General features: G+C 40.1%; 1 protein-coding gene and 1 pseudogene across 1 annotated transcript; both read left to right on the top strand.

The window, feature by feature from the left end:
- Positions 1–3233: 3233 nt before the first annotated feature.
- On the top strand, positions 3234–12933 carry LOC123394199 (vacuolar protein-sorting-associated protein 36-like; the record flags this gene model as incomplete). Its single annotated transcript, XM_045087960.1, has 8 exons — positions 3234–3297; positions 3409–3486; positions 4112–4246; positions 8789–8854; positions 10388–10452; positions 10954–11038; positions 12354–12430; positions 12516–12933. Coding segments are annotated over 8 exons (607 nt in total), but the record flags the coding sequence as incomplete, so codon positions are not given.
- On the top strand, positions 6282–7714 carry LOC123394201 (annotated as a pseudogene).
- Positions 12934–13050: the final 117 nt, after the last annotated feature.

Here is a 13050-nt window from a genome sequence, read left to right as displayed (position 1 = left end):
TGGATACTTTTTTTCAATTGATAATCATTGAGCTCATCTCTCTCAAGGCAGTTTCTTTCTGACTACATATATTCCTTGACTTGGGAACTCCCAACAAACCCATTTTTGATTGAAGATATTAAAAGTAAAAAATACATTTAATACATGAAACCTACCCAACATCATAACTTAGCCTAGCCTACCTTTTCTTTTTTATGTTATGTTAGTCACCATACAGTACATCATTATTTTTTGATGTAGTGTTCTGAGATTCATTGTTTGTGTATAATGCAGTGCTCCATGCAATACATGCCCTCCTTAATATCCATCACCAGGCTAAGCCATTCCCCCACCCGCCCTCCCCTCTGAAACCCTCAGTTTGTTTCCTGGAGTCTATAGACTCTCATGGTTCATCTCCTCCTCTGATTTCCCCCCACTTCATTTTCCCCTTCCTTCTCCTAATGTCCTCCATACTATTCCTTATGTTCCACATATAAGTAAAACTATATGATAATTGTCTTTCTCTGCTTGACTTATTTCACTTAGCGTAATCCCCTCCACTTCCAACCATGTTGATGCAAATGATGGGTATTCACCCTTTCTGATGGCTGAGTAATTTTACATTGTATATATGAGCCACATATTCTTTATCCATTCATCTGTTGAAGGGCATCTCAGCTCCTTATGGGTTGGCTATTGTGGACATTGCTGCTATGAACACTGGGGTGCATGTACCCCTTCTTTTCACTACATCAGTATCTTTGGGGTAAATGCCCAGTAGTACAATTGCTGGGTCATAGGGTAGCTCTATTTTTAATAGAGGAACCTCCATACTGTTTTCCAATGTGACTGTACCAACTTACATTCCGACCAACAGTGTTAGAGGGTTCCCCTTTCTCTGCATCCTCTCCAACATTTGTTGTTTCCTGCCTTGTCAATTTTTGCCATTCTAACTGGTGTAAGGAGGTATCTCAATGTGGTTTTAATTTGAATTTCCCTGATGGCTAATGATAATTGAACTTTTTTTATGCGTCTGTAAGCCATTTGTATGTCTTCTTTGCAGAAGCATCTGTTCATGTCTTCTGCTCATTTTTTTACTTAATTGGTTTTTTGGGTGTTGAGTTTGAGAAGTTCTTCATAGATCTTGAATACCAGTCCTTTATCTGTAATGTCATTTACAAATATCTTCTGAAGTCAAACTCTCTCTCTTCATAGATGACATGATACTTTATGTAGAAAACCCAAAATTCTCTACCCCAAAATTACTAGAATTCATACAGAAATTCAGTAATGTGGCAGGATACAAAATCAATGTGCAGAAATCCGTTGTTTTCTTCTACACTAACAATGAAAATATAGAAAGGGAAATTAGAGAATCGATTCCATTTACTATAGCACCAACAACCAAATGATACCTGCGAATAAACCTAACCAAAGTAAAGGATCTCTACTCAAGGAACTACAGAACACTCATGAAAGAAATTGAAGAAGACACAAAGATGGAAAAAAATATTCCATGCTCATGGATTGGAAGAATAAACATTGTTAAAATATCTATGCTGCCCAGAGCAATCTATTCCTTCAACGCCATCCCAATCAAAATACTAAAGGTATTTTTCAAAGTATTGGGACAAACAATCCTAAAATTTGTATGGAACCAGAAAAGATCTCGAATCACCAAGGAAATGTTGAAAAAGAAAAACGAAGCTAGGGGCCACCACATAGCCTGATTTCAAGCTTTATTACAAAGCTGTGATCACCAACACAGCATGGGACTGGCACAAAAACAGACACATAGACCAACAGAACAGAGTAGAGAGCCCAGATATGGACCCTCAACTCTATGGTCAACTAATCTTCAACAAAGCAGGAAAAAATATCCAGTGGAAAAAAAGACAGTCTCTTCAATAAATGGTGCTGGGAAACTTGGACAGCTATGTACATAAGAATGAAACTTAACCATTGTCTTATACCATACACAAAGATAAACTCTAAATGGATGAAAGACTTCAACACGGGCAGGGATCCATCAAAATCCTAGAGAAGAATACAGGCAGTTAACCCTCTTCGACATCAGCCATAGCAACTTCTTTCAAGACACATCTCCAAAGTCAAGGGAAACAAAAGCAAAAATGAACTTTTGGGACTTCATCAAGATAAAAGTCTCCTGCACAGCAAAGGAAACTGTCAACAAAACAAAGCAGCCTAGTCTACCTTAATTGTGCTCAAAAACACACATTATCCTATAGTTGGACAAAATCATCTGATAGGAAGTCTATTTTGTAGTAAAGTGTTGAATGTCTCATGTAATATATTGAATACTGCACTGAGTAGAAAAAAACAAACATGGCTATACAGACACACAATTGTTGTCAGGGTATCAACTGTACACACTCATGATCACACAGCTGCTGGGAACTGCAGCTGATGAAAATGATTGTACATCAGATCACTAGCCTGGGAAAAGATCAAAATTCACACTTCAAAGTGTGAGTTCTACTGAATGCTTATCACTTTAACACTGGTGTAAAGTCAAGCATTTTTTATTTTTATTTTTTATTTAAATTCAAGTTAGTTAACATAGAGTGTAGTATTGTTTTCAGGAGTAGAATTCAGTGATTCATCAGTTTTATCTATCTATCTATCTATCTATTTATTTATTAAATATTTTATTTATTTATTTGACAGATGGAGATCACAAGTAGGCAGAGAAACAGGCAGAGAAGGAAGAGGAAGCAGGCTCCCTGCTGAGCAGAGAGCCTGATGCAGGGCTCGATCCCAGGACCCTGGGATCATGACCTGAGTTGAAGGCAGAGGCTTTAACCCACTGAGCCACCCAGGCGCCCCCATATTACTTATATTTAACACCCAGTGCTTATCCCCACAAGTGCCTTCTTTAATGCCCACCACCCATTTAACCCATCCCTACTCCACATCCCCTCCAGCAACCCTGAGTTTGTTCTTTGAACTACATGGTTTATCTCCCCATTTTTTTTTAAAGATTTTATTTATTTATTTGACAGAGTGAGATCACAAGTAGGCAGAGAGAGAGAGAGAGAGAGAGAGAGAGAGAGAGCAGGAAACAGGCTAAATCAAACTCTTAGAATAAGATGGGTTTTTACTTATGTAAATATTTATATAAATTTTTTAAAAAATGTATAAATTGATATTTGTAGGACTTTTCAAAAATGTTTTGTCTAAGGGAAGAAAATAAAGTATTCTGTTGCTTTAAAACATTTTAGTTCTTTAGAGAGATTCCAAAAAAAAACTCATTTCTCATTTCAGTCCTTTGAAGACCTCAGCAAGCTAATGGTCAAGGTATGTGTAATTTACACCTGTTGGATTCCTACCAGTTATGATAGGAGTTTTGTAAGCAGACACTTTGGGGACATGATTTTTTTTTTTAGTCTTTTACTGTTCTCTTGACAGGCTAAGGAAATGGTGGAGTTATCAAAATCAATTGCTAATAAGATCAAAGACAAGCAAGGTGACATCACAGAAGATGAGGTAAATAGGTTGCCTTTTTAAGGCATTAGAAACCAGATTGGGCAAATAATGCAGTGATGTTTTGGTGGGTCAGCAGTTTCTTTCTTAATGTAGTGATTTCTGTTAGGGCTTGTGGATATATGAAAGTATTAAAGAAAAAGTCAGCCATTAGGATTAAAAGATACTTCAGTACCTTCTCTTGGAGTGTGGAAAAGCGAGATAGTGAAATGTGTAAGGAGTGGTTGTTTTATACATAACCATATGTTTGATATTTGTTTCATTAAATTTATCTCCAGACTGATCCCAGCCACATTCCTTTCTAAGTTTTTGGCTCTGTCATTTGGTTGGCATTAAATACAGCACAGTTGTTTCCTAACCCTCTTCTCACTCCAGACCTGTGAGGTCATTGAAGTATGAAATATCAAGACAGGAGAAGGAAGAAGACTAATTAATTAGCTTTATGCAGGGAACTCCTAGAAATCCAGTTTCTTCGAGTTTATACTATAGGAACAACAAGGTGGAAGAAATGGGTGGATACAGAAATAACTAGTAGAATGGAGTTTACAGTGGAAAGATTTCAAATGTTGGGGTGGAGAGATGAATGTCACGTATTTGTCTTTTTGTGCATTTTCTTCTCTACTTATAGACCATCAGGTTTAAGTCCTATTTGCTGAGCATGGGAATAGCTAACCCAGTTACCAGGGAAACCTACGGCTCGGGCACACAGTACCACATGCAGCTGGCCAAGCAGCTGGCTGGGATGCTGCAGGCACCGCTAGAGGTAAAAACAGAATGCAGGCAGGCTCTCGGTTGTGTTAAGTAACTGCCAAGTCATCGGAAAGCTAAACACCAGCTTTACGTTCCTTTCCCAGTGCTGCTACTATTCAACCCACATGTTATTTTTCCTTTTAGGAATATTAAATCAGTTTAGTGTACTTATTCGTGGATTTGTTGTCAAAATCTAGATTGTTTTCAATTTCCATCTCAGGTATCTGTAACTTCTTCAGTCTCTTTGATAGAAAGCTTTTCTTATCTCTGATTTTCAAAAGGAAATATATGATCTCGAGATGTTTAGAGACATTTAGATGTTTGGATGTTAATACAAGTGTGCTGTTAATCATTTCATAATACAGATATATCTTCTGACATTACTCAGGCAATCAAAACTCCATTCATTAAACGCCTTTTTTTTTTAAAAAAGATTATTTATTTATTTATTTGACAGAGAGAGAGATCACAAGTAGGCAGAGAGGCAGGCAGAGAGAGAGAGAGGAGGAGGAGGAAGCAGGCTCCCTGCTGAGCAGAGAGCCCGATGCGGGACTCGATCCCCGGACTCTGAGATCATGACCTGAGCCGAAGGCAGCGGCTTAACCCACTGAGCCACCCAGGCGCCCTAAAACGCTTATTTTAATAAGTATTTCCATCGTGGGGATGCCTGGGTGGCTCAGTGGGTTAAGCCTCTGCCTTCCGCTCAGGTCATGATCTCAGGGTCCTGGGATCGAGCTCCACATCGGGCTCTCTGCTCAGCAGGGAGCCTGCTTCCTCCCTCTCTCTCTCTGCCTGCTTCTCTGCCTACTTGTGATATCTGTCTGTTAAAAAAAATAAGGTCTTTAAAAAAAAAAAAAAAGTATTTCCATCGTGACAAAATAGAATAGTATAATGAATCCCTGTGTGCCTGTCATCCCGGCTCATGTGTAAGCAGCCTTCACTCAACATTACTTTAAAGCAATCCCAGACATCGCATCACTTTGTAAACTTTTCAGTATGTAATTACAATGATAAACATGCTTTAGATGTAATTATAATCCCATTTCACACAGGAAAAGTGAAAAAAATAATTTTTTTAACTATTTTCAGATATCTAGTTAGTATTCACATTTTCTCTTATGGTTAGTTTGTTCAAATCAGGATACCTTGCAATCGGTTGATTTTTCTCTCAATGCCTTGCCTTTTTTTTTTTAATCCGTGTTTCCCCTTCTCTTATCTCTTTTTTCTATCCCACATAATATATTTATTAAAGAAGCTAGTGGTTTATTTTATAGAGTGTCTCAGATTTTATTGATTTTATTTTGACATACTTCCCTGCCCCTTGTATTCCTTATAGACTGGAATTTACAGCTAAAGTTCTTTTTTCTTTTTTTTTTTTTTGTTGAATATTTCATAGAGGGTGCTGTGCATTTTCATCAAGGGGTACATAATGCCTGTTTGTCTTTTTTTTTTTGTGATGTAGCAGCAGCCCCTAATAGCTAGATAGTCAATAGCTAGTCAATAGCTAGATCTGTCAACTTCATTTGGGGTTACAGTGGTGATATTCCTGTTTAATTCCATAGTTTATTCATTTATTAGTTGTAACAACTTAAAACATTTCAATACATTTTTTGAAACGTGGTGTAGAGGCCCTCTTCTCATTGAAGTAAATGTGAAAACAGTAATAATGATGTTAACATCCACATACTGAATTGGAAATGCTTCATGTATCTGACTAGGTTTTCCTGTGTGTATATTTAGTTTTTAAAGACTTCTTAGGAAGTTCTATGATTCCTGATTTTACTCTGATTGTGATTTCTGTTAAGAAATGCCAACTGGGGTGCGCGGGGAAAGCCTCCAGCTCGGGCTGCCACGGCAACCGCGTCCAGGCAACGCGCCCGGAAGCGGCTCGGGCGGCGCGCCGCGGCTCGCGCCCCGGGAGCCGCGAACCCGGCCGGGCCGCGCGCCGGGCCAGGCGCAGGCGCGCGCTGATTGGACGGCGCTCCCCGCGGCGCGGGCCTGCAGCCGGGCGCCCCGCCCAGCCCGCGCCAGCGGCCGCCGCACCCAGCCGCGCCGGCGAGGACACGGGCAGCCGCGGCGCGCCCGCCCCCGGCGCCGAAGTAAATTATTAAAAAGAAAATGGCCCAACGGAACACTGCATTTCCTTCTCTCGTCACTGAGGAAAGGTATAATATATGGAAAATATGCATCTAAGGCGAGTTAGAACCATGCCCCGACACAGCCAGTCCCTGACCATGGCACCCTACTCCTCTGTAGGCCTCGTGGAACAACTGGAAGATAGGATCCTCTGTCACGAGAAGACAACCGCGGCCCTTGTGGAGCACGCCTTCCGGATTAAGGACGACATTGTTGGCAGTTTGCCGAAAATGGAGAACAAAGGGGGCGGCGACCGCTTGGCCAGGCTCTTCTTGGAGGAGCACATCAGAAACATAACTGCCATTGTGAAGCAGCTCAATCGGGATATCGAGGTACTGCAGGAGCAGATCCGGGCCCGGGACAACATCAGCTATGGAACGAATTCCGCCTTAAAGACCTTGGAGATGCGTCAGCTCTCGGGTTTGGGGGACCTGCGGGGAAGAGTGGCAAGATGTGACGCCAGCATAGCCAGACTCTCTGCAGAGCACAAAACAACTTAGGAGGGGCTCCAGCACTTGAACAAAGAACAGCAAGCTGCCAAACTTATCTTGGAAACAAAAATCAAAGATGCAGAGGGACAGATTTCTCAGCTTTTGAACAGAGTGGCCTTGTCGATATCAGAGCAAAGCACCAAACTGAAGATGTCCCACAGAGATAGTAACCACCAGCTTCGACTTCTGGATACAAAATTTAAAGGTACGATTGAGGAACTCAGTAATGAGATTTTATCTGCACGGAATTGGTTACAACAGGAACAAGAACGGATAGAGAAAGAACTTTTATAGAAAATTGATCAGCTTTCCTTGGTCGTTAAGGAAAACAGTGGAGCCAGCGAAAGGGACATGGAGAAGAAGCTCAGCCAGATGTCAGCCAGATGTCAGCCAGACTTGACAAAATAGAAGGAAGTCAGAAGGAGAATATGGAAGTGCAGAGAACAAAACAGGAAGAAGAGAAAGTGCATGGGCGCATCAGCAAGCTGGAGTTACAGATGAATGAGGACATGAAGGAAATGAAAGCAGAAGTTGATGCTGGGTTGGCGGCCATCTATGAAAGCATAGGATCCCTCAGGCAAGTTCTTGAAGCCAAGATGAAGTTGGACAAGGACCAGCTACAGAAGCAAATCCAGCAGATGCAGAAGCCAGAGGCCCCCATGTGAGGGGAGCTGGGACAAGGACCTCAGAAGTGTTTTGCTGGTGGGGCAAGAGCCAGGTGCCGTGGTGGCCAGGCGGTCACTGCCTTCAGAAGTGTTCTATTCATGGCGTGCATGTGCCAAGCAATGTGTTTTCATGGGTCTAAATGTTTACCTTAAGTTTCGAAAACACTTCCTTTAAAAGTATTAAGTACAATTTTTTTGCCACTCTATTTCATTTCTTTAAATTCAATGGAATAGCCTCCCGGCCCCTAAATTTGGAAAGGCTTTTGTCCCTCTTCATTTTATGAATGAAAAGACTTAACGACTTTCCTTCAATGCTTGACGCTCTAGCCAAGACTTTACTATTTTGAAAAAAATGTCATGGTGATTTTTTTTTAATTAATAAACTAATGAATTGTCACAGGAATGTGTTAGCTCCTCACCCTAAATTAAGAGAATGTCCTGGTAGATTGGAATTCAACCCTTTAGTCCATATTTGGATTTTATTAATGTTATCTGTGCATTTCTTACATGGTTTCCTTCTTGTAAATCTTCTGTCTTTTGTAGGGAGAAGGGATTTAATTTTTGGAGAACCACCCCCCCCACACCACCATTTATGTAATGAAGATAGCATAAAGATTGATAACTGCCATATACATTGCAAATTAAAATGGAAACTTAAGACAATTATCTAGCTAATACAAGGCACAATATCCACATCAACCACCTACTTATACCAGGTTTTAATATTGGAAACTTTTTTCAATTGCCTACAGCCTATATAGTGATAGCCATATATTTAGTAATGGAATGGTGGTTAATAGTCTGTTTATTGCACAATTAATTGTAAATCATAATAGGATGTGAGAATTTTTCAGGCTTTATGATCTCCTCTAAATGTTTCCAAAATTGGCACAAAGTGCTAACTAAGGTTTATATATACTTCTTGTAACTGTATCCTGTGCCTTGGTTTTACCACGTCAATGCACTGTATCCTCTAAAAGTTTTACAGACAAAATAGAAGGCATGATAATACATCAGAATTATGATGTAAAAATGGGATCCTATGTAATTTTTAAATGTTCTAAAAATTTTATCACTGTTAAGACATTAGTTGTTCAGTATTATTAATGAAATAGAAATTCATACTTTTGTATGGACAGAGAATCAAATTGATATTACATTTATAACACTGTCAAGAAACTTTCATTTTGAGCAAAAAAAAAAAAAAATGCCCAACTGGTTCTAATTATAACCTAATACTTGCTAAATTCCATATTTTAACAGGAACGAGGGGGAATAATGTCACTCACGGAGGTGTACTGTTTAGTAAACCGAGCTCAAGGAATGGAAGTAAGAATAGAACATTTAGATGTTCTTTAACTAAATATAGACTTTCTTAATATAACACAAATTCCCCAAAGTGAATACAATTTGAGGAAGGGTTGAGAACACCAGAACTATCCCAGTAGCGGTGTGGTGTGGTACAAGAGTGCTCTACTGCCTTGGGATCTGAGAGGAAGACTCTGTCCCTTGTTTTGCCAGTGTTGTGCTGAGTGACCTAGAGTAGCTCACTGACCCTCACTGAGACTCGGTTTCCCTACCTTTGAAATGGGAATTTGGGTTGACTGATACCTTCTGGCTTTACTATTCCGTGCCCATACTGTGATTAATAAGCCTGTGTATGATGTCTTTTCTCTGGGGTTGTCGACTGTTTTTAGATTCACTGGGTTGGAGACAGGTGGTGTGTGGAGAAGCCGGGGGAAAGCTGCCCTCCTCCACGGGCTCTGAATCAGCAGTGGCTGTTCTTTAACCCTCCTTGTCTCTTCACACCCATGTGTCCTTGGCCCCCCATGTTCTGTCCATGCACTCTTCGTGCCCTTTAGTCAAACACAGTTTTGAGGTGTCAGTAGTCGCCTCTGTGCGAATAGCTCATAGACCTGTCCCTCCAGCGCTTACTGCAGCGCCGTATATTTGAGCCTCTGCTGTGTCTTCATCTGACTGGTCACCGTGAGTGCTATCAGTGAGTACTGACTATGAACCAGGCGCTCTGCACGCACTGCCCCATTTCTTCTCGTGGTACCCCAGAGAGGAAGCCTCTCTCACTGTGCCCATCAAGGGCATGATATGAAGATGAGGAAGTTGAGGCTCACAAAGATTCACTTATTTGACCAAGGCTGTGCCTTGGAAACAGTGGTTTGACAGGCATGTGGCCCCAGGCCGGGCTGCCTCTGGAGCCGTTCTGGGTGACTCAAAGCTGTACTTGTCAGCCACCATGCTGGGCTGATTCTTTAAGGTTGTGTGGTCTGGAAGGCTGGCCACTAGCTAGCTACATGTGACAACTGTGACCTTGCAATACAATTAATCCAAATGGAGCTATGCTAGAAGTGTCAATTATATACCACATGTAGGAGGCTTTGTACCAAATAAGAAGTTAAATATCATTAATAATTTTTATATTGATTATATATTGATGTTTTAGAATTCTTGGGTTAAATGAAACACATGTGTTAAAATTAATTTCACCTGTTCCTTTTTATTTTATTAATGACTACTAATATTTTATTGATTTTAAAATTACACACATGGCTTGTGCTGTTTTCTGTAAGATAGCGCTGCTTTGCTTCTTTATTAATTCTTTTTGCCTTATAGTGATGAAGCCACCTAAAATCCCTGATAAATGATAATTTTTATGTTTTTATTTAAAAAAAAATTTTTTTTAACTAGACTCCATGGGCCAGCCTGGAGCCTGACTCATGACCCTGAGATTAAGTCACAGATAGATGATAATTGTTAAGTTTCCTCTTGTCTTTTAGTGATCATTATAATTATATAACATCACTCTATTAATTTGCAGTGTAAACTGGATTTTTTTTTTCCTATTAGTTGCTCTTACCAGAAGATTTAGTGAATGCTTGCAAGATGCTGGAAGCGCTAAAATTACCTCTCAGGTAAAAGAACCTCTAAGGGAAGCTTGCCAACTAGAGCCACTGTTCCATACAGAGTAGACAGGAAGGGCCTGCTGGGCCTGTCGAGCCTGCCGTCTGTGTGGTGAGCCAACATATTGCCCCTTTTGGAATGAAATGAACAAAATTCACTTATCCTGGCTTGCCACCTTATCAGGGCTAGTGGTCCAAGTCTTGTTGACTTGGGGGCAGTGACAGAGGAATGTGGGCTCTTCCTAGGAGGTCAGAATTACCAGCCCCTCTGCTAGACATCTTGTGTTAGTTTCTGGAGATTTAAAAGTACAGATGTTCAGCTGTGCATTATATTTTCCTCTCCCCAGGTTCATTAAAGAGAGCCAGACATATTTTCTTCAGCATGTGGATTATAGTTCATACTTTCATTAAGTGCTTATTCGCGAGCTTTTTAGTTATGCTGTAGCTACACCTCCTTAGTGGGTGAAGATCATAGATATTCACAGCTTTGTTCTCCCATCTGTGGTTTTTAGGGCTCCGAGTTTTTGACAGTGGCGTCATGGTAATTGAGCTTCAGAGCCATAAGGAAGAGGAAATGGTGGCCTCAGCCTTGGAGACAGTATGTGAACCCCCGTTTCCTCCTCATCAGTCAGCCCACCAGACCTGAGTGCCTAGCAACTTGAGAAACAGGATTTCCTTTTGAATTTAACTTTACTAAAAAGTAATGTTTGTAGACCCAATTAAAAACACCTACTTTTTTTTTTTACTAGTCACTAGTACGTACGGTAGTGAGAAGGGGGAAAGAGTAGTAGAACAAGGAGTTCGATCTGTAACTGTAACTGTTCGATCTGTAACTGCTATCTCAACTGAATAATCAGTTGAGATAACTCACCACCTTCAGACTAGCCCAAAACACCTATTATTAACAGTGAATAAATATTAATCAAAATTACATTGTTCAAGTTTTTGAAACTTAACCAAGGAGAACTGGAATTCGTGAGGTGCTGTCTTTTTGTTTGAAGCTCAGTCTCACGGACAGGTTTTTAACTTTCTTGATCAGAATGTGACCCCTGACAGAATTTTTTCTTTGAGTAACACCTACATAAGTGGTATTATAAAACATCACAGGTTGTTTTACAGAATAATTGCTTCAAAAAATATGAAAAGCAGGGGTGCCTGGGTGGCTCAGTAGGTTAAGCGATTGCCTTCGGCTCAGGTCATGATCCTGGAGTCCTGGGATCGAGTCCCGCGTCGGACTCCTAGCTTCACAGGGAGTCTGCTTCTCCCTCTGACCTTCTCCTTGCTCATGCTCTCTCTCACTGTCTGTATCTTAAATAAATAAATAAAATGTTAAGAAAATACATGAAAAGCAGCTGTAGTTTAGTTTAGATGGATTTTACTGGCCAAACTACTCCTATTACTTATTAGGAGACTTGAAATATTACTGCCTTCATAGCCTCTGTGGTGAGCCTGTTTAATTTGAATAATTCGTATGTATTACACTTATTTTAAACTAGGTGAGGATGAGGAAGTTGAGGCTTAAGACTTGATATTTCTACCATATATTTTAAAGCTTAACCTATATATAAGTTTCCTTTACTGGAGCATGAAATATGCACTCATTTAGAATTTGTTACATGTTCCTTTTTAGAATCTCAAAGAGTTCTTCTTCAGTTCAGTATAGAGCCTTCATTACATTGTAGAGGGCTTCACCGTGTTTTGGTATTTTCAGCTCTACTGTGTTTCTGTCGGTCCTTCGGCATTTGTAGAATTAAACACTAGTGAAGAGGATTTAGTTCTATAGTGAATATTCTTTGGATTTGAGTAAGAAATTTGGTAAATTACTTCCTGAGTATCCTGGTAGACAGTCTCCCTAGGTGAGTACTTAGTTGGACTAAATTAACACATTTTTGTCTCTGCTGTGTTTCTGGTAGGTTTCAGAAAAGGGATCCCAGACATCAGAAGAGTTTGCTAAGCTGGTGGGAATGTCTGTCCTCCTGGCCAAGGAAAGGTAAGTGCAGTCCTTGCTCTTCCTTACCACTGTATTTGTGTTTCTGAATGGACAAATGATTGTGGTGTCCCCCCTTGATTCCTAGGTTGCTTCTTGCAGAGAAGATGGGCCATCTTTGCTGAGATGATTCAGTGGAAGGCTTGCGTTTTTACCCAAATTTATTTATGACACAGAGCTAAGGGTTTTTTGTATTTCAAATCCTTCTTGTTCACGTACTTGTATCGTGTAGACGTTGTAGGACATTGAGCTCAGAGTAAACCCTGATAAACTGAGAATTTCTGGAACTTAATACTATACTATACTATACTACACTATACTATAAAACCCTTTTAATTTCTCCCTAAATATTATGGTCCAGGAAGTTTACTTGGGATAAATATAGGAAAATACAGAAAACTGAAGGCTGCTATGAATTTGAAATCATGCTACCCTGAGAGTTTAACCTGAAATCTGGTGGATTTTAACTTGACCCTCCAATCTGACCTTTTTTTTTTTTTTTTTTTTTTTAAAGAAGGGGGTTTAGTTAATGGGGGAAGAAAGAAGTTTCATGTTTGGACAGGTTAGATCATTTTTCTGGTGTGACTAAAATTCACTGAGTTATAAAGGAAGTTTGTCTCTGC

This window comes from Mustela putorius, unplaced genomic scaffold (genome assembly GCF_011764305.1).
Source record: "Mustela putorius furo isolate JIRA1106 unplaced genomic scaffold, ASM1176430v1.1 tig00001878_pilon_pilon_pilon, whole genome shotgun sequence".
In the NCBI taxonomy this organism is placed as follows: Eukaryota; Metazoa; Chordata; class Mammalia; order Carnivora; family Mustelidae; genus Mustela; species Mustela putorius.
Note: the sequence above shows the minus strand (reverse complement) of the source record. Positions and strands in the feature narration are given on the sequence as shown.